The sequence below is a fragment of the Zootoca vivipara genome, chromosome 6, assembly GCF_963506605.1.
Source record: "Zootoca vivipara chromosome 6, rZooViv1.1, whole genome shotgun sequence".
Lineage (NCBI taxonomy): Eukaryota > Metazoa > Chordata > Lepidosauria > Squamata > Lacertidae > Zootoca > Zootoca vivipara.
The window spans coordinates 5,223,133-5,250,526 of NC_083281.1; the positions used below are offsets into that span (position 1 = coordinate 5,223,133).

At 49.5% G+C, this 27,394-nt stretch overlaps 1 protein-coding gene across 3 annotated transcripts in view; it reads left to right on the forward strand.

Annotated features, from left to right (window-relative positions):
• Positions 1-17,182, forward strand: part of MIER2 (MIER family member 2) — a 30,344-nt gene extending 13,162 nt beyond the window's left edge. For all 3 annotated transcript variants that reach the window (XM_035120740.2, XM_060275338.1, XM_035120741.2), the window contains 8 exons: positions 2,570-2,676; positions 3,993-4,062; positions 4,506-4,657; positions 6,580-6,661; positions 6,859-6,953; positions 8,156-8,259; positions 10,533-10,669; positions 13,680-17,182. In XM_035120740.2, the coding sequence (XP_034976631.1) occupies positions 2,570-2,676; positions 3,993-4,062; positions 4,506-4,657; positions 6,580-6,661; positions 6,859-6,953; positions 8,156-8,259; positions 10,533-10,669; positions 13,680-14,140 (1,208 nt within the window). In that variant the 3' untranslated portion in view covers positions 14,141-17,182. The remainder of the gene's footprint in view (positions 1-2,569; positions 2,677-3,992; positions 4,063-4,505; positions 4,658-6,579; positions 6,662-6,858; positions 6,954-8,155; positions 8,260-10,532; positions 10,670-13,679) is intronic.
• Positions 17,183-27,394: the final 10,212 nt, after the last annotated feature.

Below are 27,394 nucleotides of genomic sequence, written 5' to 3' on the forward strand. Positions count from 1 at the left end.
ATGATATGCAGTGTAGTGACCTGTACAGTGGTACCTCGGAAGTCGAACCAAATGTGTTCCGTAAGTCCGTTCGACTTCCAAAACGTTTGAAAACCAAATCACAGCTTCTGATGGGCTTCAGGAAGCTCCTGCAGCCAACTGGAAACCGCGGTAGCCCTGTCGGGCGTTCAAGTTCCAAAGAACATTCACAAACTGGAACAATCACTTCCGGGTGTTCGGGAGCCAAAACATCCCAAGTTCCATGGCGTTCAGAATCCAAGGTACGACTGTATATTCAATTCAATTCAAACCTTTATTGCGTTAGCATACAGCCATAGCAAAATAAAAACAATACAAAATGCCAGAGACAAGCAACAAAGCATAATTCAAGGCGATATTGCTGGTGTAATAACATTTAAATTACCCTAAGACAATAATGCAAAGATTTAGGTGCCAGCACCAAAAATCTAATATGCAGATATATAAAACAGCCCCTTATTAATAATTACATATATATATATATATATATATATATATATATATATATTGCAGAGGATTGTATCTACACAACCCTTGAGATCCCTTCCAACTCTACCATTCTCTGATTCCGTGATGATAATAAAAATTGAAAGAACAACGACCCATACTTGAAAGAAATTGAAGTCCAAGGCTGACGCCGTCCAGTATAAATATTTAAGGAGACGCGTCGGACTGAGGGACATCTCCAGCAGGCAGAAAAGGCTTCCCACCAGCCCCAACCAGGTGGCCGCCAGTCAGGGTGGATGACTGGACTGGCCCAATAGCGGCCGGAGGGGCTTGGCAAGTCCTTGCTAGGCTTTTTACAGCAGAGCTCTCCTAACGCTTCCTTGTTGGTGCTTTTTAGACAGGCATCATTTCGCGACACAGTGATTCAGTTTTACTAGCTAAGCCTGGAAGTTAAACTAACCCCCTTTCCAGACCCGGGAGGAGCGCAGGGAGCATTTGTGCTACACGCCGCAGCCGACATACTGTAAAGTGTCGCGACACACGGTTTGGGGGAAAGCTCTTCTTTACAGGGTCGTCGTTTGGAGAGTTGGGTTTCCAAGGACGGGGCAGAAGCAAGGCAACGGGTCAAACTGCACTGGACGCTGAGGTCCAGCATTGAGGGCCTTCTGGTGGTTCCCTCGCTGCAAGAAGTGAGGTTACAGGGAACCAGGCAGAGGGCCTTCTCAGTGGCGGCGCCCGCCCTGTGGAACACCCTCCCATCAGATGTCAATGCAATAAGGAACTATTTTACTTTTAAAAGACAACTGAAGGCGGCCCTGTTTAGGGAAGTTTTTAATGTTTGATGCTCTATTGTTTTTAATATTCGGTTGGAAGCTGCCTAGAGTGGCTGGGGAAACCCAGCCAGATGGGCGGGGTATAAATAATAAATTATTATTATTATTATTTAATTGCTGACTCTTTCCTAACGGGTTTTGTTTCTATTTCTTTGTATTTTACAACAATGCTTTGAAACTCTGGGGGAGCCGCCTCAAATCCTAACTTGGGAGAAAGGCAGGATATAAACATGAGAAATAATAATAATAATAATAATAATAGGAGGAGGAGGAGGAGGAGAAAGGCAGCATATAAACACATGAAACGACAGCAGCAACAACAAGAGTGGCAGCTAGCCATCAAGCTGAGTGAAAATGCCACATTCAGGGGCAGTCTGCACCCAAATTCATTCATTCCTTTATCCGTTCGTTATATTTATATCCCAACTTTTTACCTCCCAAGGAACTCAAGGGGGCAGGCATGGTTCTCCCCCTCCTCACTTAATCCCCACAATTGCCCTGTGAGGTAGGCTTAGACTGAGAGGCAGTGACCAGCCCATCGTCACCCACCCAGTGAGCTTCATGTGGCCTAGAGGGAATTTGAGCCCCTGTTCAAATTCCCAGGTACTCCTCTCAGTTTAATCCCCACAACCACTCTGCAAAGCGGACTAGGCTGAGAGATTCAGCGGCTGCGCCCCCCCTCACCGGTCCCCCAGTGAGCTTCATCTGTCCAAGTGCAGTGGATTTGAACCCTAGGGATGTGAGTGGCGCTGTGGTCTAAACCACTGAGCCTAGGGCTTGCCGATCAGAAGGTTGGCGGTTCAAATCCCCAGGACGGGGTGAGCTCCCATTGCTTGGTCCCTGCTCCTGCCCACCTAGCAGTTTGAAAGCACGTCAAAGTGCAAGTAGATAAATAGGTACCGCCCCAGCGGGAAAGTAAACGGCGTTTCCATGTGCTGCTCTGGTTCGCCAAAAGCAGCTTTGTCATGCTGGCCACATGACCTGGAAGGTGTCTGCGGGCAAACGCCGGCTACCTCGGCCTATAGAGCGAGATGAGCGCGCAACCCCAGAGTCGTCCGCGACTGGACCTAACGGTCTAAGGCTCAGTTCACCTCACCAGCTCTCCGGATGCCAGCTGCCTGTGGGCTTCTAGTAGACCCCTGTGGCAAAGAGGACACTGGAATTGACGGGCGTCTGGCCTGCTCCGGACACAGGGCCCCTCTCTCGTGCTCCTTACGCCTTCCAGGCATTGAGCTTGTCTCTTCACCTTCCTCCCTTTCCGGAAAAAAAAGCAAACTTCCTCGCTGACGGAGGCAAAGGCCGCTGCTCCTCCCCGTGTGCTTCCTTCTCGGCCGAGGACTCAGAAGAAGACGCCATTCCTGCCAACGAATGCAAGAAGGTAGGCCTTTGGGTCCGGTGGCAGGTCCCCCCCCCCCCGTTGGGACAGGTGGGAAACAGGGAGGGGGCCCTGGCTAAGAGGAATTCTAAGAGAAGTTTCTTTCACCTGTTCTTTGGCCAGTATTGAAACACTCAGGAGTGTTGTTAGCCAAATCCCCATTAGGCTCTGTCTTTTATTGGGGCAAACGATTTCACAGCTCTGTTAGGTTTTGCAGATCTGCTGAACCTTAATCTATATAGGGGCTGGCCCTTCTCCCATCTTCAACCAACTTTTCCACCAAGCAGTTTGGAGGCTGAAAGGATCTGGTTGATCTCAGTAGGACTAGGTTTTTCAGGACAGGTCTTTGATCCCTTGCTGGCTTCCAATCGTACTTAAAACACTTCCTAGAAACCTTGCCCATCTTTGTGTTCCCAAGGTTTGTGGTGGGTCCTCTCTCACGGCATTCACAGTTTTCTTCCGTTCCTTCAGGAAGGGATAAATAAGCAGTCAGGAAAATGGTTGGCGAGGAATGGAAGAGTTGTCTCGCCTATTGTCCTCTACGTGGGGCTACCTTTGGAGGTGACCCGGAAACTACAATTAATCCAGAATGCAGCAGCTAGACTAGTGACTGGGAGTGGCTGCCGAGACCATATAACACCGGTCCTGAAAGGCCTACCTTGGCTCCCAGTATGTTTCCGAGCACAATTCAAAGTGTTGGTGCTGACTTTTAAAGCCCTCAACGGCCTCGGCCCAGTAGACCTGAAGGAGCGTCTCCACCCCCATCATCCATCCCGGACTCTGAGGTCCACCTCCGAGGGCCTTCTGGTGGTTCCCTCCCTGCGAGAAGTGAGGTTACAGAGAACCAGGCAGAGGGTCTTCTCAGTAGTGGCGTCCTCCCATCAGATGTCAAGGAAATAAACAAATACCTGACTTTTAGAAGACATCGGAAGGCAGCCCTGTTTAGGGAAGTTTTTAATGTTTGATGTTTTATCATGTTTTTAATATTCTGTTGGGAGCCGCCCAGAATGGCTGGGGAAACCCAGCCAGATGGGCAGGGTATAAATAATAAATTGTTGTTGTTGTCCTGTTTATTTGTTTGTTTATAAAAATACTTGTTGATTGCTATGTAATGATAGATAGATAGATAGATAGATAGATAGATAGATAGATAGATAGATAGATAGATAGATAGATAGATAGATAGATAGATAGATATGGAAGAGGTTCTCCCCTCCCAGTTTACCTCCCAGAAGCAGGAGAGGCGAGGAAAGATTGGCACACAGATACTGTCAATTGAATGATCCTGCTGTTGTTATTTGTTATTATTTCGCTCACAGGAGATCATGGTTGGTCCTCAATACCAGGCAGCTGTTCCTCTCCTCCACCTGAACAGGCATGGCGAAAAAGGTAGGCAAACGTCACCCTTTGGGCACTGACATGCTCCGGACTTCATCTTCATCCCAGCCAGCGTTTTGTGTGTGTGTGCGGGCGTCTGCGTGTGTTCCAAGAGCACCGGGGAGAGTAGAATTTGGCTCCTTGGGAAATGCCAGCGTCCTCTTTCTAAGAGAAGGAATATTTATATTAAAAAATCATCCTTCGCATTTGATTCCTCGCCTGGTCACCACAGGCGAGCAGGGATTCCGTGTGGGCGAGCAGGCTTGGTGCAGGAGACATGTGCCTTTCTGTTCCGCCTGTTGCCACAACCCACTTAGTTCTGGTGTGGCTTCGGGGGGGAGGGTGCCCGGCCCACAGTCTGTGTCACTCCACCGCCAGCTGATTTAGTGGAAGGCAAAGTATTTGCTCGGGGCTCTTGATCTCAGACCCACCCTCCAATGTTTTCTCTCTGCCAGTCTACGAAAACGATGACCAGCTTCTTTGGGATCCAAACATCCTCCCCGAGAGGGAAGTGGAAGAGTTCCTTTACCGAGCCATTAAGAGAAGGTGGGACGAAGTCTCAAACGCCAGCCTTGCAGAGGGGGACACGGTCAAGGACAATGAGCAAGTGAGTTCAGTGTTCATTCCCAAACAGCACATGAGGTAATCCTAGGATGCCACCGGTCGATGGCAGTGTGCCCCGAGATACAAATCCGTCTTGAAAGCTCCTGTGAGCCCCAGCCCTTGCCGTCACAGAAGAGTCTGCCTGCCGCCTCTCTGCCTGAGTCTGCTCCGTTCTTTCCTCCTCTTAGGCCCCATCTGCGCTCTATACGTTTAAAGCCATTTCATGCCACTTTAAACAGTCACGTCTTTCCCCAAAGTATCCTGTAAAGCAATGTTTCCCGAACTTGGGCCCCCAGCTGTTGTTGGATGAATAATTAACAATAATAATGGTTTTATTATTTATACCCAGCCCATCCAGTTGGGTTTCCCCAGCCACTCTGGGCATAATAAAAATGTCAAACGTTATCAGGAGTCCTGATACAAAACTCCCTTCAGGTGTTTTCAAAAAGTCAGATAGTTGTTTATTTCCTTGACATCTGATGGCAGGGCGTTCCACAGGGAGGGCGTCACCACCGAGAAGGCCCTCTGCCTGGTTCCCTGTAACCTCACTTCTCACAGGGAGGGAACTGCCAGAAGGCCCCTCAGAGGAGGACCTCAGTGTCGGGGCCAGACGATAGAGGTAGAGACAGTCCTTTTCCCATCATGCCTCGCTAGCAGGACCAGTGGTGAGGGATGATGGGAGTTGTAGTCCAACAACAGATGGGGACCCAAGTTCATAAAACCATTAACAAGGTAACAACAGGTATCTATTAACTGTTTGGAAGGATGTAATCTTAATCACCTGCATAGGCTTGGTGGAACAGAAACGTTTTCAGCAAGCGTTTAAAAATTGTCGCAGAAGGTTCCTGCTGGAACTCTAGTGGAAGGGCGTTCCACAGGACTGGACCGATGACGCTAAAGTTCCCCGCTCCTTGTCGTTGCCCAACGAGCCTTACCTACTCGGGGGAACGATGCTTCTGCAGAGGATCTTGGCAATCGAGCTGGAAGAGAGGGGTTCAGGTGTAGGAGGCAACTGCTTTAAAAAGTTGATGGGCATTGCCATTAAAAATTGCGTGCGTGCACATTTTGTGATCGATTATGCAGACTGGGGCTTACCTGCCACCCCCCAAATATTTTATTCAGTTTGGCACTGAGGTACCCCTGGACCTATGTTGTTCAGGGCCTTGCAAATCAAATAATGATAATGATGAATAAATAAGTTATTATTTATACCCCGCCCATCTGGCTGGGTTTCCCCAGCCACTCTGGATGGCTTCCAACCAAATATTGTTGTTGTTGTTGTTGTTGTTTGGTCGTTTAGTCGTGTCCGACTCTTCGTGACCCCATGGACCATAACACGCCAGGCACTCCTGTCTTGCACTGCCTCCCGCAGTTTGGTCAAACTCATGTTCGTAGCTTCGAGAACACTGTCCAACCATCTCGTCCTCTGTCGTCCCCTTCTCCTAGTGCCCTCAATCTTTCCCAACATCAGGGTCTTTTCCAACCAAATATTTAAAACACAATAAAAAAATTCCTTCCAGTAGCACCTTAGAGCTTTCGTGGGCATGCACACTTACACAAAAGCTCATACCAATGACAAACTTAGTTGGTCTCTAAGGTGCTACTGGAGGGATTTTTTTATTTTATTTTGTTTCAACTACGGCAGACCAACACGGCTACCTACCTGTAATTAAAAACACAATACAGATTAAAAACACAATAACAGAACCCTGAACCTCTTTCAGCAGTTCTAACTCAGTAAGCCGAACCCTCCAGGTTGATGTTCATTGTCCCCCTCTGAAACAAGATCTGGACAGGGCACTCTGCCTTAGTGTGCTTCTTCCCCCCCTCCCCCCTCCAAATACACTTCTAAAATCCTTCTTCCCTGCTACTCTGCTCTCATTTAGGCCCATACTTCTCTTGGGCATGTTTCCCTTTGCTCTATAGGCGCTGTACGAACTGGTGAAGTGCAACTTCAACGCCGAAGAGGCGCTGCGGAGACTCCGGTTCAACGTGAAGGTCATTCGAGGTGAGAGATTCCGGGGGGTAGGGAATAATCCGCCTCCCCAGCCCTGTTGACTTTCCCAAGTGAGACATTATCAACACACCCTTCTTCCAAGGAGCGAGATGGGGTGGGGAGTACTCTTTGGTTACACAGAGGAAACATCTTTTGGAGAAGTTCTGCAAACTTTCAGCAAATAATTCCCCCCGTTGCCTCCGCTACAGATGAGCTTTGTGCCTGGAGCGAAGAGGAATGCAGGAATTTTGAACACGGGTTCCGGGTCCACGGAAAGAACTTCCACCTTATCCAAGCAAACAAGGTGTTTAGCCATTGTGTGTATGTCGCCCGGGACAGGAGGTCTCCCTGCAATCACAAGTGAAGCCCGGGAATAGAGGAAGAACCCTTAAAAATGCCCATAGAGCTGGAGGAGGAGGAGGTCTGGGAGACAGACGTGGTTTGAAACTTCTGCTTCTAGCTCGATGTGCTTTTCAAGGCTTGGAGTCATTGTACTGGGTCTCGCACCCAGATCCCTTAGAATTAGAATTAGAAAATTAGAATTAGAATTAGAAAATAAAGTATGCATGTACCTCGGAAGTCGAACGGAATCCGTTCCGGAAGTCCGTTTGACTTCCAAAATGTTCGGAAACCAAAGCACGGCTTCTGATTGGCTACAGGAAACTCCTGCAGCCGATCGGAAGACCCGTCGGACGTTTGGGTTCCAAAAGAACGTTCAAAAACCGTCCAAGTACCAAGGCGTTTGGGATCCAAAGTACGACTGTATGAGCTTTCTCTATTTCTGTCTCTCAGGGAGGGAAGGGTGGGTGGGTGGGGTCTCAAGACCTCCAGGGCTGACCCAGAGTCTTCCTTCAGGTGGGCAGGAATGTCTTTATTCTTTTGCATTTTTGCTTAATTAAGAAGACTGTGTGCAGCTTGCAAGGTTCAGCCCAGTAGGAACTTGGGTCTCAAGTTTGGGCCCCGAAATCTCAGGGGCTGGGATGCTCCTGAACTGGCAACCCTATGGATGGCTTCCATGCCCCCCCCCCCGCCCAAAGTCAGGTGGGCCCATGGGCCTAAAAATATTGCTAACCTGCGTGCTACAGAAACGTTAAGTAGTATTCTTTTGTGTTGGAGAGAACCCTTTGCACACTGATAATTAATCTCTCAGGCATCCTGCCCCTTCCTCCGCCCCCCCCCCCCATGTTATGTAAGCCTAGGGCTTCCCAGACAATTCTGGGACATGTGCTCTGTTCACACAAGTGTGGGGTTGCCATATTTTAAAAAGTTTTTAAAAACCAGGACACCCCCAAAGTTGGTGAGCTTTTTTTGTAAAACCAAAACACCAAAAAAAACCCTGCGATTTCTCAGTTTACTTGCCACCTTCCGGGAATTTCTCCCTGGACGTCAACTTCTGCCTTTGAAATCCCAGACGTACGGCAATCCCTACACAAATGTCACTCCTGAGAGGTGTTCCAGAAGTCATGACTTGTCCTAACTTTTCCCTCTCCTCCTCTTTGCCTGCAGGTCCGCACCCGGTCAGTTGGCGAATGTGTGGAGTACTATTACATGTGGAAGAAATCGGAGCGCTACGACTACTTCACCCAGCAGACGCGGTTTGGAAGGAAGAAGTATGTCCCACCCCCACCCTGGAGCAACATGTGGCTCCCCAGAGCTGGATGGAGCACTGGGGCCCGGGTCCACTGCACCGGGTGTATCGCAGGCCAGGGGCTTGAGTTGGAGAAGGAGAGCTGGAACAAAGGAGGGAGCTGAAGACCAGGAAACAGAAGAGAGGGGAAGACGGGGGGAGAGGAACACTAGGAAGCAGAAGGGAGGGAAAGACTAGGAAGGAGAAGGAAGGGAGAGGGAGATTCGGAAGTGCGAGAGGGAAACTGGCAGGTGCCCAGATTTAATCTGGAAGCATTTAACTTTAGCAGGAGGAGCAACTCACACACCCTGGACAACTGGGACGCGGGTGGCGCTGTGTTCTAAACCACTGAGCCTCTTGGGCTTGCCAGTCAGATGGTCGGCGGTTCAAATCCCCGCGACGGGGTGAGCTCCCGTTGCTCTGTCCCAGCTCCTGCCAACCCAGCAGTTCGAAAGCATACCAGTGCGAGTAGATAAATAGGTACCGCTGCAGCGGGAAGGTAAACGGCGTTTCCATCACAGTGTCCCGTTGCGCCAGAAGCTGTTTAGTCCTGCTGGCTCCATGAGCCGGAAGGCTGTCTGTGGGCAAATGCCAGCTCCCTCAGCCTGAAAGCGAGATGAGCACAGCAACCCCATGGCCGCCTTTGTCTGGACTTAACCGTCCAGGGGTCCTTTACCTTTTTTTTTTTAACCTAGACAGCTGGGTGCTCCTCCCACTCTTGACCACTGGGAGGCAAGATCTCCGAAGAGAGACCTGGGCTTTGGGCTGGGCCAGGGGCCGCTTCCCAGTCCTGCTTCGGAAGCTGAGGTTCTCTTGCATCCGTAGAGCAGCTCCACCATGCGCCGTGGCTCCTAGCCAACCCTGATTCTTCTCTCCTGCTTACACACCTGGTGAAAGGACCTCAGCTGGCCCTCTCCCCTGCGAGCCTAGCTTCCAGCTTCAGCCATGTAACTCTGCCTTGTGACTCTAGGCCACAGGGCAGTGCATAGTGGTGAGCAGTTTGTGAGGTGCGCTCTTTACGGCTGAGGCAAGGCCACCTCCAGTTTTCCAGGGACCTGATTTGCCTCCCCCCCCCTCCAGGAATCCCAAAGGCCCCCCAGCTGGAACCTGGTACCAAAGAATGTCAGTGGGTTGTTAGAGGGTGTGGGTAAAGGGGAAGCAAACTATGGACAGTTGCTTTCAGTTGCTTTCCCCTAGAATGCACCCTTCCCATTCCCATTTTTCTTTTTCAAAGAGTGTCCAGCATTTCTTAAACCTGACGTGTGAATGCAAGGAAGGAACAGCTGCTCCCCTGGGTTCCAACTCCCCCGGGCCCTAGGTGCCAGAGCACCCACGAAATTCCCCATGAAGAGGCCGGGCACCCACAGATTTCGGCGCCAGGGCCATCTTCTTTGGCGATCACTCGTAGCCGAGTAAGATTGTCTTACGTAAACACAGTTTTACAAGTGTGTCCGTAAGTGACTGTGGAGGCCAATTCTGGACCCACACATCCTTCCCCAGTGGGGACACAGGTTTCCAGGCAGGAGTTGATCCCGGTGAGGGTTTGTCAAGCGTGCCTTCCTCTTAGCACATTTATCCCTTTCGTCCTGAGTTCAAGCATCTTCAAAGCCCGTGACACCTTTGGTAAAGGCTGTTCTCCAACTGGAGCGCTCGCAGGCCAGTGTTTCCCAGTTGTCGGTGTTTATACTACATTTTTAAAGATGTGCCTTGAGAGAGTCTTCAAACCTCTTTTGTTGACCACCAGCATTACGCTTTCCATTTTTAAGTTTGGAATAGAGTAGTTGCTTTGGAAGCCGATAATCAGGCATCTGCACAACATGACCAGTCCAACAAATTTGATGTTGAAAAATCATTGCTTTGACACGGGTGATATTTGCTTCTTCCTGTGCCACACACGCTGCACGGTCGCGGGGTAAAGTTGGCACTCCTGCCTGCTCCCCACTCTGCAGGAGGGCAACCCCTGCCCAATATTTCCGTTCTTTAAAAAAAAAAGAGTTTCTAGGATTTGTAGAACCTGATATAGAATGCAAAACATGCAGGCACTATTCTTAGAGTGTGTGTGTGTGTGTGTGTGTTTGTTTGTTTGTTTGTTTGTTTGTTTGTCACTGCTTGTAATTCCAAATGTGTAGGCCTGAAAATGTGGAGCATGGATGCCCCTTGATAACCACTCCACCCCCCACCCCCAAGTAATCGGTTAATGCAGAGTGTAGACATAATCTACAAATGTGTTTTGTTTTGCTTCCCTCCAACCTGTAGGGATTACGTGGATAATTTTTTGGATGGTGGCGAAGTAGAAAGTGCCAGTCGTTCGCGAAGTTCCCCACCCATCCCATCGGCCACTGGATGCCTTGACTCTCGTTTCAACCCAGATCACCTGGCAATCGAAAGCACAGGTAGGCTGGTCGGAATTGCCCTTGTTCGGCTTTCAAAACTCTTGAGTCCTGGAAAAGCACGTTTTTTTGTTATTTACTACAACGTACGTTGCCAATTAATTACAGTAGTCTAAGCAGTGTACAAGTAGCTCAGCAGTACAGTACTGGCAAAAATGACAAATCACTCTCTTGTTATATCAAGTATTCTTGCTGTACAGTGGTACCTCGTCGAGCACCCGTTCCATCAAATGTCTGCAGCAAAACCGGAAGTACCAGAACGAGTTATTTCCAGGTTCGCTGCTCGTGCATGCGCAAAAGTGCTAAATCGCGCTTTGCGCAGAAGCGCAAACCGCTCTGCGAGCGTACACAGACGCAGCACTTTGTCCAGCATCCTTTTCGGCCAGTGACCGGGGCTCCAGAACGGATCCCAGTCGCAAAACGAGGTACTACTGTATCATGAAATTGTAACGCTGTCATCACCCTACAGTAGAACATGTTGGAATTTTCAGCTTTCGGATTCCAAAAATGAGGGGGGCGAAAATGTTCTAACATGACTTTGGGAATTCAAAAGATATTTTGGTTCAGTTACTATAAATCAGTTTTGCTGGGTAAGCAAATTAAGTGTAAAATTGCATAGAAAACAACTGCTAAGTATTTGTAACAAAATTTAAAAATTCCTTCCAGCAGCACCTTAGAGACCAACTAAGTTTGTCATAGGTATGAGCTTTCGTGTGCATGCACACTTCTTCAGATACACTGAAGCAGAGGTCCCCAGACGCTTATATATAGTCAGATGGGGGGGTGGGGAGGTATTACTCAGAAGGGTGGGGAAGGGTACAAGTATTTGTAGTTAAACTATATTGTTATTAGCCATAACAAACTATATTAATATATGGTTAAACTATATATTAATATTACATATTAATAATAATATTAATATTATTTAGCATTACCTGACATTTTCAGAAAGTAAAATTGATTGAGTGGGTTTTTTTTGTTTTCCGAAAGCAGTTCATACGCTTCTTCATCAAACAGACTTACCAAGCTAAATGTTATCCAGTCACAAAAATAACAGCAGGTTTGAATTTCTCACCCAGAAACATATATTTTAAGATCCCCCACTGAATAAATTTTCTGAAGTTGAGTTTCACCCCCCAAAATGACACGTTGCCTTAACGCTACGGTTTGCATCGAGTAGCGCTTCAGAGAGTCATTTGCCGAAGACTTCCGTAAAGCACCCCCCACTCTTAAAAGGGGTTATTGTTTTGGGGAAAGCTGGGGGGTTGGTAATGTATAAAAGGGAGCGGCGTTGGTGGGTAGTTGGGTTGGTGAGCAGAGCAAGCGAGAGCCTTTAGTAAAGCTATAAAATCAGAATCTACAGTGGCACCTCTACTTACGAATGACTCTACTTCATCCCACTGGTAGTGGCGAGGCCCCGATCCCGTGAGGCTGGCAGAAGGCCAGCCTCGCAGCAGCAGCGAGGGCTCGATCCAGCGGTGGCAGTGAGCGCAGGGCAGCGAGGGAGGTGAGGCTCCCGAACGAATTAATCCGTTCCCAATGCATTCGTATGGGAAACCGTGTTTCGACTTACAAATGTTTCTACATACGAATGTGCATCCGGAACAGATTAAATTCGTAAGTAGAGGTTCCACTGTAACTTGAAATGCTTGCTGAAATAAAAATGATTTTGTTGTTGTTGTTATTGTTTAGTCGTTTAGTCGTGTCCGACTCTTCGTGGCCCCATGGACCATAGCACACCAGGCACTCCTGTCTTCCACTGCCTCCCAAAAAATGATTTGGGGAATGTATAAAAATTAATTAGAACGTTTTGTATAAGCAGGGATGCCATGTTTCAAAAAGTGAAACCCTGGGCAAAAGTTGTTGAGCTTTTTTCTTTTTCTTTTTGGGGCAAAGTGGTTGAGCTCCTCCCACCCACCCACCCCAAAAAAGAGAAGATTTTGAGCTCTTTTTAATGAAATTCAACAAAATCAACACTGCAGTCCCATCATCCCCCAACATTGACGATGCTGGCTGCTAGGAGTGGTGGCCCTGGAAATGTCTGGGCAGGGAGAAAATCCTTCTCAAAAATTGCTGAGGAGAACTTCAGAGGAATCTTCCAGAGGCAGGTTTCTGAGAAATTCCACAGGGTCCACCAGCCCAAAAATTGTTTATTTATTGAATTTCCAACCCCAACCTTCTTCCCCAAAGAGCCCGGGGGCAGCAAACCAACTCACTCTTTGAAAATGAAACAAAAAAAAAGTTTTAAAGCATTTAGAAGTTCTCTAAAAAAAAAAACCATGATGAAAATGTTCGGAAAGCAGATTTGATTAAGAGCTTTATTCCATCCGGAGATCTTGGGGTTACCAGGAAAATAGTATTATTTGTGTGTGTATGTGTGTGTGTGTGTAATTTTTTATTAAATTTTCTGTTTTACAATTTAGAATACCCATTTAAACATCCTTAAAATATCAATGACTTCCCTTCTTCTCTTTCCATGGAATTCTGCATATCATAAATCCCTGCATATTTTACATAGACTAAACCAGGCTTCCCCAACCTTCGGCCCTCCAGATGTTTTGGACTACAATTCCCATCATCCCTGACCACTGGTCCTGTTAGCTAGGGATCATGGGAGTTGTAGGGTAAAACATCTGGAGGGGTGCAGGTTGGGGATGCCTGGACTAACCCATTCAGTATTCCATTACTACATCCATCCAAACTTATTTACACTGTTGTATTTATCTTAATGCTGCCAACATTTTCAGGTGTACACAATTTCCCCCCATATATTCAGTAAACATTTTCCAGTATTCTCTAAACGTATTCTCCAGCCACCGGGTGCCTGGGTTAAACAGGAAAGCTTTAAAATTCCTCCCGAAATAGCAATCTTGCTAGGTGGGACGGCATTCCCTAGCGGGGGCACCACCACCAAAAAGGCCCTGTGTTGGTTACTCCCGTTTTTAGAGTGTGCAGTAGTTGAAATCAAGTACCTGTGATGTGTGAACCAGTTTTTTGTGTGCCCCCCCTCCAGAACCTTTGAGCATCGAGAGTGCAGCGTGCAGTTTGGGCAGCACGAGTGAGTCGGGCCACGGCTATGAGTACAGCACCCCTTCAGAAACAAACTGTTCCTTCGACCCCGCTGAGGAAGCCGCTGCCGGCAGCCGTGCGCCCGCTTTCCTGCAGCACCCGCCAAACACCCCCGAAGCCGGCTTCTACCAGGTGGCCGCAGCCGGCAAGCAGGAGCCGCTGCGGTGCTCGGGGAACGCCCTCGCCGTGGACTTCACGCTCCCTGGGAATGTCGCGGAGGGGCTGCCTTTAATTTCCGGCCACGTGGGACTGGACAGGGATCCAGAGACGTTGGTGGCCCCCGCTCAAGTGTCCTTATCGGTCCCGGATTTCAGCCTCCTCGGCATTGGAGATGTAAATAGCTTCCTGGCCACTCAGCAGGCCTGCCCAGCTCCCAGGGGCCACTCGGAGTCCTTGTCTCAGTGACTGAAGCCTCTGTGTAGGGGTCCGCTGAAGGACGAAAGCTGGCAGAACTGGATGGAATTTCCCTTTGGGGAGGGGGCACGGAGATGGGTCAGCCTATCGTCACCCTTCCTTCCCCCCCACTCTCCCCCAGGGCCATGAGTGCCGGTCAAGAGCCGTCCGGTCCTCGCCTTTCCAAATCGCAGGGGGGCAGAGGGGGCACCCACTGCTCTTTCTGCCCCTGTGCTCGACGTCCCTCTGGTGAAACCAAACGCCTCTGTCGTGCTCTCTCACACAGCTTTGCAAAAGAGAGAGAAAGCTGATGGAGGAGGTGAACCCGTGACCCCCATGGGGCCGTTGTAGATGGGGGGCAAAGCCATGCAGGGTGTAGACAAAGTCTTCCTCCCCAACAACCCTCCCCTGGGCAAGCTGGATAGCCAGCATCTCAACCTCCCGGTGCAATGTGGGAGGCCGCAGAGATAAGAGAGGGTTGCCAGGAGCACTTTTAGAGAAGGAGCTGTATTGGTGGGGCGGAAAGCTTTCACGCACGGCGCGAGCGGACGTGGGACACAACTGGTCACAAAGGTGCAGAGCAAGCTGGGTTGGGCACTTTCCTTCAGTTGTGGTGGCACCTCTGTTTAGTTTTGTTTCCAGTAGCAGCGGGGGACGTTCCTTTTTGCCAAACCTTGCAGCCGCATCCTGGTTTGCCATAGGGTGGGTGGAATCGTCACCCTGCTCCCGCTTTTGTCCCTAGGCAAGCACGCCGCCCCAGGCTTTTTTAAAGGCACCCTCTTATCGGGACCCGCCTTCTGGGCAGAGGGAGAAACTTCATCCCCTCCAGCAGCATCCTGCATTACGAAGACGGTAATCCACACGTCGGGGCCTTCCGAGGATGCATCGGCTTCCGGGGATGCAGACGGGCCGGGTGACGGGTTGGGGAGGATGTGGAGGGGCAGAACGGAAGAAGGCTCCTTGGCCCTGTTGCCAAAACTGCACAGCTCTCAGGTGCGGGGGGTGGGGCGGGGCACTCCAGGGGTTGACATTCGCCGTGGTGATCAGGAGGCCAGGCTTCCGAAAGCCAGCAAAAATCTGCGCGTTTGCTTTTGCCGGAAGAGAGGCGGTCGGGTAGCGGCAGGAGCACAGGGCTGCCGGTTGGAGTGCCAAACTGAGACTCCGGGGAGGGAGGTATACATGCGTTCTGTGCGTGAGAGAGAGCATGAAAAGTGACTGTGCCCGCCCGCCCGCCCCCCCCCCCCACCTTGCCTGGTTCGGCCAGCAGGCAAAATAATACGAGGGCGATGGGGGCGGACTCTGTGCCATTCAAACCTCCTTGTCTCCTTCTTCCTCCATTTTTCTCAACCCCTCTCTTCCACCTCAGCCATGGGGAAGTTCCCCCCCCCCCCCGTTGCTGGTAATATGGTATATCCCTTTCCCTATCATTTTCAATTTGTGGTGCAGGGCGATGGTGGTTCGTGGCAGCATTCATACCCTTAACCTAATTTTGCCCCACCCTTCGAGCATCCACCCATTCACTAATTTCTTGGTCATGCGGCTAGGGACTTTTCTTCCAAACTCCTGTGTCTGTCTCTCTGCACAAACCTTGGTTTCCCCCCCACACCCACCCACCCACACAGACACCACCCCACATTTCCATGAAGGCAGTTTCCGAGTGGCGGTTGGCAGCCGTGCATTGCAGGCTCTAATCATCGCTTCGTTGGCCTCCACTGAAGCTGGTGGCAGCAATCGTGGTTGTTGCACAGTTCGCACCTGCCGTGCGAAAGGCAGGGGAGAGTCTTGCATAAGTGTCGTGCCGGCTCTGATCAGAGAGGCAGGCGGCAGGTTAAGAGAGCTAGAGAGGGCTCGTTTATTACTAAATGTGGGGCTTGTGGTTGCGGACCCAGCAAACAGAGCACAGTGCGTTGTGGCAGCAGGTCAAGTGAGACTCAAATGTGCATCCATGCCTACTTTGAAGATTCACAGGAGTTGGCGAAGACGCAGCTGCCGGAGAACTCCAATAAGTGAGTTGTGCAACGGTTATCTAATACCACCCAAGTCATCCCGGGTCACCGCTATTCCATCGGCTGCCCCTGTGACCGCCTTGACTACGAGGCCTCAATGAGGACTGGTGGCTTGATCACCAGCCGTGCTGCTCTGGCGTGCAGTTTTCCTTTGGTGTAGCATTTTGCAGCTGAGGTAGGGCCACCCATTCCGTCGGCCGTTATGTCTTCTGCTTCCTCTTCTCTCTCTCTCTGCCCACCACCCCACTTTTGCTTCCTTCAGTTCATGCCAGTCCAATCTGGACCTTCCCCAGACAAGCCCGCCCACAGCTCTCAGGGGTGCAGTTTTCTTCCTATGAGTGCTCTGGATACAACCCAGAGGTGCTGCTGTAGGGTTGCATAATTTCCTTTGCACGTGTTGGGAAGGAGCCTTCGACAGTGCGGGGGGGGGGGAGGGGGTAACGACACCCCCCCCCATTCAAATTTCTTGGCATTCCGGTATAGACCATAGAGAAGATCTTAGGAAAACAGACATGTCTCCATCCCTGAGATAAATAACGCAGTGGTACCTGGCCTGTTTCCTCAGGTCACCCAGGTATGAGCTGCCTCTAAAAGTCCCAGAATTCTCCGGTTCCTGGAACTTTTAAGAAATCGGTTTTTTGTGTTTCCACTGCATTGCACCCAAATAAATGCCTCTGGGTTTACACTGGGATATGTTTTCCCACCCCACCCCCATCCGCCAGGGCAGCCTCTGTAAAAAACAGGGGGAAGTGAAATTTGACCCACTTAGCTGCCCATGAAGCACTCTCACCTGTTCATAATACCCCTTTTTCCTTTTTTTTTATTTAAGGGATGCTTTCTTGCAACATTTAGGAAACTTTCTCTCCACTGACTCTCTGCCATCTTGTTACCTATTTCCTATTTCATTTCTCTCCCTCCCTCCCCCAATTTCATATTTTAATATGTCTAATTTATAAATGTATTCTTTCTCCTCCCCCTCCCCGCAGAAAAATGTTTGTTTACAGGTTGTGGGGAAGCGGGATATATATATATATATATATATATATATATATATATATATATATATATATATATGCCACAGAAACTTGTGTGTGTGTTGGGGCGACGGGGTGTTCCACAAAAGGGAGAGGCAGACCAACAGCTTTTCTCTCCTCTTTCCCTTCCTTCTGCCTCTCAGGGAGGAGAAGGGATTTCGTTAACAAAGCGTTGCCTTCCTCGTGATTCCGATACACCGCACCCCGGGCGCCCCATTGATGTGTTCTGGTGAGAAGCAGGAAGGGTCTCTCCACTGTGAAGTGAAAAAACTGCCTTGAATACCCTTCATTTATTTATTTAATTATAAAGCCTACGTTGGAGGAAACAACAACGAGGAAAAACAGACGAAAGAGTCGGGTTTTTATTTCTTATTTTCTCCCCCCGCAGATAACGCCAGCAGTTGCTTTTGCTCTGGAATTCTAACGGCGAAAAAAACCTCTGCAGTTTTGAAAGGTTCGGTCAGCCCCCCCTCTATTCATAAAGGGCCTCCAAAACACAGGCGAACTTCCGCTCCTCGATCCCAGGAACTGTCATGCAAAGTTTGGCCAGGATATCTCAAGATCAGAAAGGGCCATCGGAGAAAATATGGCTAAGTTTGGCGCAGTTTTGAAAGGCTCCCATCTGCCATCTTGATTCAAAATGGTACCTGGCTGTGTCCAAACGTGGGTGGAAACTTTTTGATCCTTCAGTACCACCGTGGAAATTTGGGTTACGGTGTCTTGGTGGCTGAATGTGGCCCTCCAAAACTTTCTGGCCCTTGGTACTCTCCTGATGCCACTCCCCCTTTGCCTGGACACACCCCTTTCCACAGGCCACGCCCCTTGTCTGCCCTGCCCTGCACCCTCCTCAAGTGCTTGTGTCTTGCTGCAAATGTGACTCTTAACACTGATCATGCTTTCTCCTCGCTTGGATGAAGGATGCAGAGGATGTTTATTTGTAGACGGTGGCCTTCTGTAAAAATTTACATCGCTCTGCTTTCCATTGGCGTTTGGCCCTCGGGAAGTTGCCCAGAAAGTGAATCTGGCCCTCAGCCCAGAAAAACATCTGCACCCACTACGTAAAATGATGTTCTGTCCCTAAACTGATTCATTGCTCCAAAGAGTAAGCGGCAATGGTCGCATCCCAACCTGCCGATATCATAATTGTAGGGATGTGAAAAGATGCTAGGAAAGGAAATATTTATTAGGTATCGTCCTTCCTCATGTTTGTGAGTTCAGCAGAGTGCCATTCCTTTGCAGCTTAAAAAGGGAAGCTTAGATAGGCTAGTTTTAGCCTTTTGGTTGAAATAATCCAGGATGCTTTAAGGCAGACTGAATTCGCCTGGTATTTCCCCCTTTTTCTCCCTCTTTTAAAAACAACTATTTTTTATACCCTGCCCATCTGGCTGGGGAAACTCTGGGCGCCTCACAACAGAACATTAAAAACACAATAAAAGATCAAACATTAAACACTTCCCTAAACAGGGCTGCTTTCAGATGTCTTCTAAAAATCAGATAGTAGTTTATCTCTGACATCTGACAGGAGGGCTTTCCACAGGGAAGGTGCCACTACCGAGAAGGCCCTCTGCCTGGTTCCCTTAACCTCACCTCTCGCAGGGAGGGAACCGCCAGAAGGCCCTTGGCGCTGGACCTCAGTGTCCGGGCTGAACGATGAGGGTGGGGATGCTCCTTCAGGTATACCGGGCCAAGGCTGTTTAGGGCTTTAAAGATCAGCACCAGCACTTTGAATTGTGCTCAGAAATGTACTGGGAGACAATGAAGGTCTTTTAGGATTACTTGATCTCGGTGGCCACTCCCAGTCACCGCACAAACTGTCTCGTGAAAGGTGAAAATAACAGTTACTCAGAGTACTTGTTGGAAGAGTAACACACAACAGGCAGCTTTGTTCAGGCAGGCTTAAAACAATTTGGTTACAAAGTTGTGCTTAAGTCTGGCTTAAGAAGGAGTTTGAGCTGTAGCTCAAGACTTGGCAGTTCTCACAAGACTTGGCAGTTCTGGTGATGAGATGAAGAGAGCAAGGAGAGGCAAAAGAAAGTGTGCCTGCGCAGGTAAGGAGTGTGTGTGTGTGTGTAAAGGTAAAGGGGCCCCTGACCATCAGGTCCAGTCGTGTCCGACTCGGGTTGCGGCACTCATCTCGCTCTATAGGCCGAGGGAGCCGGCGTTTGTCCGCAGACAGCTTCCGGGTCATGTGGCCAGCATGACAAAGCTGCTTCTGGTGAACCAGAGCAGCACACGGAAATGCCGTTTACCTTCCCGCCGGAGCAGTCCCTATTTATCTACTTGCACTTTGATGTGCTTTCGAACTGCTAGGTGGGCAGGAGCTGGGACCGAACAACAGGAGCTCACCCCGTCGTAGGGATTCGAACCGCCGACCACCTGATCAGCAAGCCCTAGACTCTTCTATATGGCAATGGCCTCCCCCTGCCAGGACACAGTGAGATTGTCTTACAAAGTTCTCTCTAGCAAACTTAACGTGAAAACTTTGTGAGCTTCAGCTCCCACCATGCGCCTGCCTGGCAAACAATGAATCGTTGCTTTGACTGCCCTTTGAATAGCCCAGGATAATGCCATTGTGCGAGGGAGGGATGTTTTTCTCCCTCATGACCACAGAACTTAGGGGCTTCCCGTGAAGCTGAGTGTTGGGGGATTCAGGACAGGCTAAAGGGAGTCCTTCCCCCACCAGCTTCAAAAGAATATTAGAAAAAATCATGGAGCAGGGGACTATCGATGGCCGTGCTCTGCCTCCACAATTTGAGGCAGCAATGGAAACCCACTCTCTTGCCCGAATCCCGCTTGCCGGTTTTCCACTTGAGGCATCTGGTTGACCACTTTGAGAACAGGATGCCGGGCCAGATGGGCCGTTGGCCTGATCCAGCAGCTTCTTCCTTATATTCTTAGGCTGGCTCAGTTTCCCTAGCACCCTTGTCCCCCTCATGCAACAGCCCAGCAGTCACGGAGCTATGCAGATGCAAAGAAGATCTCCTATGCATAGAATTATGCTTTGCTGCTTCTCCAACCTCTCAAGGGGGACCTCCTGGGCATCCTTTGGGCACCCAATCTGAGCAGGCATCATTCCCCCCCCCCCGTACATATTTTGACACCAGCAAACCCCTCCAAGCTGTTCCCCTGTTGCATTATTTGAAGGCTGTCGTCACCAGGAACAGGGAGAGCTCGAATCTGTCACACGTACAAGTCTTCCACCTCTCTCCCCCCCACCCCTCAGTTATTTTCTACCCTAATCCTGCTAGGTTCTGGGGGGCCTCCAATGCCCTCAGAAGCTCCTGAAGGAGAGTAGAAGGCCCCAATCCACCTAAGACCACCTGAAAATAAATAAGCCAAACCAGGCACCTTCCAGTAACTAAACAGGAGAAATTGTATTTATTACAATTATATCCTGCCTTCCCTCTGAGGAGCTCAAGATGTGGTTCTCTCTGGTACACCACACCCCCTTCTGCCCCATTTTCTGCTTCACCCAGAGACATTGCCTTCTGCCCAACCACCCCATTTATGAAGCAGCGGGAAATCTGCCCTTGAGATTCTGAGAAAATTCTACCAAATTGGCCAGCAGAGCGGTTCATAAATGACTCCCGTCAAAAAGGCCAGCAATGAATGTTCATAGATATTCACAGGTGAGGGACGCTGAAGTTGAGCGAGAAGTGCAAGGCGATAGTTCATTTGGGGGGGGGGGGTGTTCAGAAACCCTCGCTGATCTGCTTCAACCAGAGACATTAGCTTCTTCCCACACACCTGTCACAGGAGCAGGCCGGTCAGCAATTACACGGTTCAAAGATGGAAGTGGCAGAAACATGATCTCCAGAGACTTGGTTGGTTGGATGTCAAGCCTGATGAGCAGAGGAGCTCCTTCCCGATGGTCCTCTTCCATAAAAATCAGCTGCCGAGACTGAAAGTCCCTACCTCCTAACAGCTGTCCATGTCCCCTCCTCTCCAGGGCTTTCCCCAAGCAATCAGAGACTGTGCCTGTGTGCAGCCAACCTCTCCTCCACCCTCTTCATACCTCTTCTGGTTCTGGGAGACCAGAGAGGAGGGGAGCTTATTGAAGCAGGATTGGGAGACACTCTGGCTTCTTCTGCAGCAGGACTCCTCTCTGCCTCTTGGTCTCCCTGCTCTCGCAGTGGGTACCATCAAACCACCATCATCATATTGAAAATATGGGGCAATGAGACTTTCTTCCCAAGGGACACATTCCCCTCTTAGCAACCTTCCAGGGGCCAGAGACAAAAAGTGTGCAGGGCAGTTAGTGTTGATAAACACATGAAGAAGGAATTTCTTTTCTCCATCCTGAATCTTCTAGCATTCAGCTTCCATGGATGTCTATGAGTTCCTGTAAAGGCCAAGCCATACCCTCCAACATTTCTCTGATGAAAATAGGGACGTCCCATTCCATAGCGATAATGTTGCTATTTATACCCCACACATCTTACTGGGTTGCCCCAGCCACTCTGGGCAGCCTCCAACATATAAAAGAAAACCATAATGAAACATTAAACAGGATTGCCTTCAGAAGGCTTGGGGGGTTGGATAACTCCATACCCTCCAATATTTCTCCAGTGAAAATAGGAGCGCCCTAAGGCAGAGGTTTTCAACCTTTTTGAGTCCATGGCTCCCTTGAACAACTGCATTCTTTCTGCGGCACCCCTGTGGGGCTCAGGAGCCCAGTTATGTCACCCCTTGCCTGCAGAACTGGCAGCTCCTCACCCCTTTTTCAAACACCCTCCTTTGTGGAGGGTTCCCTCAGCCTCCTCTCCCCTCTCCTTGGGAGTCCTCTGGGCAGCCGCTGCAGCTGCCCCTGGTCTCTGAACTGCCCCACCCCCACCCCAGAGAGAGGTGCCTCCTCACACTGCCCCACAGGGGCCTGGGACTTGCCTGCCCATTCCCAACAGCAAGGGCTGGCAGACTGGACTCCCTCACCTGCCTGCCTGCTTGCTTGCTTACTCTAAGTCTACCTCAGCCCCTGGCACCCAACACCCCCTGGCCGGCCCCAAAGGCACCATTGGCCTGGGGAGCTTGTAGCCAGGGCTGCTGCAACGAACAGTTGTTGCAAGCCTTTGGGAGGCAGAGATCATAGAATCATAGAAGAGAATCATAGAGTTGGAAGAGACCACAAGGGCCATCCAGTCCAACCCCCTGCCAAGCAGGAAACACCATCAAAGCATTCTTGACATATGCCTGTCAAGCCTCTACTTAAAGACCTCCAAAGAAGGACACTCCACCACACTCCTTGGTAGCAAATTCCACTACCGAACAGCTCTTACTGTCAGGAAGTTCTTCCTAATGTTTGGGTGGAATCTTCTTTCTTGTAGTTTGAATCCATTGCTCCGTGTCCGCTTCCCTGGAGCAGCAGAAAACGACCTTTCACCCTCCTCTATATGGCATCCTTTAATATATTTGAACGTGGCTATCATATCACCCCTTAACCTTCTCTTCTCCAGGCTAAACATACCCAGCTCCCTAAGCCATTCCTCATAAGGCATCGTTTCCAGGCCTTTGACCATTTTGGTCGCCCTCTTCTGGACACGTTCCAGCTTGTCAGTATCCTTCTTGAACTGTGGTGCCCAGAACTGGACACAGTACTCCAGGTGAGGTCTGACCAGAGCAGAATACAGTGGTACTATTACTTCCCATGATCTAGACGCTATACTCCTATTGATGCAGCCTATTGATGCGAGAGGGCATCAGAGGAGGGAGGGAAGGAAAGAGGAACGGAGGCCAGTGTTGCCCCTGGCACCCCTGGCCATCCTTCAAGGCACCCTAGGATGCCACGGCAGACTGGTCGAAAACCAGGATCCTAAGGAAAAGTGGGACATTCCAGGATCAAATCAGAAAATGGGACGGCTTCTCTAAATCAGGGATGCCCCTGGAAGATAGGAACACTTGGAGGGTCTGTGAAGCTGGCACGAGTTTTAAATTAATGGCACCTGGGCCATCCTCTTGAATCTCCCACCCCAAGATGTGCAAGTGCTTGCTTAAACGCTTTTTTAAAACCACTCAGATCTAAGCTGTCTTCGCGCCTCTCAATGGAAGGTGCGTAGGGGGAATCTCTGCCGGCACGGTGTCGGAAGGAGATCGCTAAGGTTAAATTCGGTGTAGGGTTCCACTTTGAGTCACTATAAGTCCATCCAGGTCTGTGTTGTCAGTGAATCATTTGCAGATATAATTAAGGCAACACGAACAAAAAGCGTCTGCGCAGAAAGGGAAGAAAAACACCCCTCTCTCAGGTAAAGTTCTGGCTACTGTAAGTCAGCACTAAGTGGAAAATATATCCTGCTTTCTCCGGTACCCTGAAAGGCCCTGTCTGAGCTGTACATTTCAAGCCATATCAAAAAGGCAAAAAGGTAAAGGACCCCTGGATGGCTAAGTCCAGTCAAAGGCAACTATGGGGTTGCAGCGCTCATCTCCCTTTCAGGCCGAAGGAGCCGCTGTTTGTCCGCAGACAGCTTTCCGGGTCACTTGGCCAGCAGCACTAAACCGCTTCTGGCACAACAGGACACCGTGACGGAAAACAGAGTGCATGGCAACGCCGTTTAGCTTCCCGCCACAGCGGTACCTATTTATCTCCTTGCACTGGCGTGCTTTCGAACTTGCTAGGTTGGCAGGAGCTGGGACAGAGCAACGGAAGCTCACCCCATTGTGGGGAATCAAACCGCCGACCTTCCAATCGGCAAGTCCAAGAGGCTCAGTGGTTAGACCACAGCCCCACCCTAGTGCCTAAGCAACTTTAAGGAGTCGTGGCTTCCCCACAAAGGAGCCTGGGAAGCGTAGTTTGCCAAGGCTGCCAAAAATTGATAGGAGACTCCCTATTCCCCTCAGAGAACTATATTCCTCAGAATTCCTTGGGAAGTGGGATGGACTGTCAAGCCACCCTGGGAATTGTAGCTCTGCGAGGGGAATAGGGCTCTCCTGGCGATTCTGAGCATCCACACAAACGACACTTCCCAGTATTCTTTGAGGAAAACCGTAGTAGTAGTAGTAGTAGTAATTTATTATTTATACCCCATCCATCTGGGTGGGTTTTCCCAGCCACTCCCAACAGAACATTAAAAACACGATAAAACATCAAACATTAAAAACTTCCCTAAACAGATGTCTTCTAAAAGTCAGGTAGTGGTTTAGTTCCTTGACATCTGATGGGAGGGTGTTCCACAGGGTGGGCGCCACTATTGAGCGCCACGGTCTCTTTTGTTTGCACGCAAATTGATATCACCCTAATTATTAGGAGGCATCTATGATTCTATGATTTTACATAGTAAGGAAGAGGAGAACTTTTTTGGGAGGGGGCTCCTCCTCCTTTCTTCTGATTGGCCCGGAGTCGCAGGCCACGCCCCTTCAGCATGCATCTTACCAAACCACCTTTCTGAATGCGATTCATTCACCTGTCGCCTTCATCCCGGGATGCGATGCAGCGGGAGGGGCGGGGAGTCCCGCAGTTGCAAAAAGAAAAGAAAACCACCGACAAACCCTAAATCGGAGCAAAACCTTATTTTTCTTGCTCAGTGAGAGAGGGGGGTGGGTTTCGTTTAACCCGGACCAGTTTTAGATGCCCAGAAAAAGGATTAACAGGTGCAGAATTTATCCTCACCGCCCCGGGGTCGCTGAATTGTTTGCAGAGATCTAGTTACAGGTAGGTACTAGCCGTGTTGGTCTGCCGTAGTCGAAACAATTTTTTTTAAAAAAAAATCCTTCCAGTAACACCTTAGAGAAGACCAAGTAAGTTTGTCACGGGTATGAGCTTTCTTGTGCATGCACTTGGTATCTGAAGAAGTGTGCATGCACACGAAAGCTCATACCCGTGACAAACTTAGTTGGTCGCTAAGGTGCTACTGGAAGGAATTTTTAAATTTTGTTTGCAGAGAGACTCTCTTGCCGTGGCATCGAGGGTTTTAGGGTCTTCCTTGGATCTGGGAAGTAAGCGGGATCTGTTCTTTCGTTACGGGGGAAGGGGGCGGAGAAGAGGCGATCTCTCCTGCTGCAGCTCAAAGGTAAGAGCTCTCCCTCCCCCCCCCCCGAAAGTCTCGTCGTTTGGAAGACCAACAGCCCAACGCAAAAGGCTGCCAGTTGGATGGTGTTGAAAACGGCACAAAAGAGAGCGTTGGCCGCTGTGCACTGAAGGGTGAGCTGTTCTCTCCATAAAGCTGGTTTCTTAGCGATGCTTATCCGTTATTTTGCAATGTGTGGCGATATCTGGGGCGGGCTATGATTCTGATTTTCAGCACTGGCAACCCCAGCAGTTGTTAAGAGGAAGTCCTCCAAGCAGCGTACGGCTAACCTGTGGAACTCCCTCCCACGGGGCCACCACCTTGGGTGGCATTAAAAGACGATTGGCGCTGATTTGTGGAGGAAGGGGAGAGGGCTATCCGAGGCTACTAGCCAGGACAGCTGGAGGAAGCAATACTGACTGCTGGAAGCCACAGGAGGGGAGAATGGGTCCTGCTTGTGGACATTTGGTTGGCTGCCATGAGAACAGGATGCTGAAACAGCATCTCCTCTCTGAAACCCTCTACCATTCCTCCTAAGGCTTGGTTTCCAGGCCCTGGATCATTTTGGTTGCCCAGTTCTGCACACTTTCCAGTTTGTCAATATCCTTCTTAAACTGGGGTGCCCAGAACTGGACACAGTATTCCAGGCGTGGTCTGACCAAGGTAGAATAATCATAATAGTAAAAATAAAAATTTATTCCCCAGCCACTCTGGGTGGCTTCCAACAAAATACTGTATTAAAATACAGAAATCCATCAAACATTAAAAGCTTCCCTAAACAGGGCTGCCTTCAGATGTCTTCTAAAAGTCTGGTGGTTGTTTATTTCCTTGACATCTGGTGGGAGGGCGTTCCACAGGGCGGGCGCCACCACCGAGAAGGCCCTCTGCCTGGTTCCCTGCAACCTCACTTCTCACATCTGGGTAGAACGATAGGGGGTGGAGACGCTCCTTCAGATATACTGGACCGACACCATTTAGGAATTTAAAGGTCAGCACCAACACTTTGAATTGTGCTCGGAAACGTAGAATAGATCAGGACTATGACTTCCCTTGGCTGGGACACTGTCCTTCTATGGATGCAGCCTAGAATAGCATTAGCCACTATTGCTGCTGCATCACACTGTTGACTCGCACCAAGCTTGTGATCTTTTAAGAGCCCTTGATGCTTTTCAGTGGTGCGAGCCGGGATGGATCGAACCACCCAAAAGGAGGCAATGGCTGATTGGCTCCAATAATAAACCTCCCATAAATAAAGGTTATTTATGTATGCCACTACTGCGTTCGGTTAGCCCCAAAATGGGAAATTAGCAAGGTCCCAACGAAAGAAGAGCGGCAACTTAAGTTGACAGAATATGGGCAGCTTGCAGACTTAACGTATAGAATAAGAGAACAAGAAGAACATGCGTTTAGAGAAGATTGGGAAACGTTTAATAAATAAATGGGAAATGACTGTGTACAGCTGAAAACGCTGGCAGCATTAAGATAAATTCAACAGCGTAAATAAGCTTTGATTGATGTAATAGTGGAATACCGAATGGTGTAGTTTCTGCAAAATACGCAGGGATTTATGATATGTAAAAATGAACCATGGAAAGCGAGGAAGGGAAGTCATTGGTATCTAAAGGATGTAAAAATGAGTACTTTAAATTGTAAAACAGAAAATGTAATCATATATATATATATATATATATATATACATATATATATATAAAAGGTAAAGGGACCCCTGACCATTAGGTCCAGTCGTGACCGACTCTGGGGTTGCGCGCTCATCTCGCATTATTGGCCGAGGGAGCCGGTGTATAGCTTCCAGGTCATGTGGCCAGCATGACAAAGCCGCTTCTGGCGAACCAGAGCAGCGCATGGAAACACCGTTTACCTTCCCGCTGTAGCGGTTCCTATTTATCTACTTGCATTTTGACGTGCTTTCGAACTGCTAGGTTGGCAGGAGCTGGGACCGAGCAACGGGAGCTCACCCCCTCACAGGGATTCGAACCGCCGACCTTCTGATCAGCAAGCCCTAGGCTCAGTGGTTTAACCACAGTGCCACCTGGGTCCCATATATATATATATATATATATATATATATATATATATATATATATATATGTAAAGGGACCCCTGACCATTAGGTCCAGTCGTGACCGACTCTGGGGTTGCGCGCTCATCTCGCATTATTGGCCGAGGGAGCCGGCGTACAGCTTCCAGGTCATGTGGCCAGCACGACAAAGC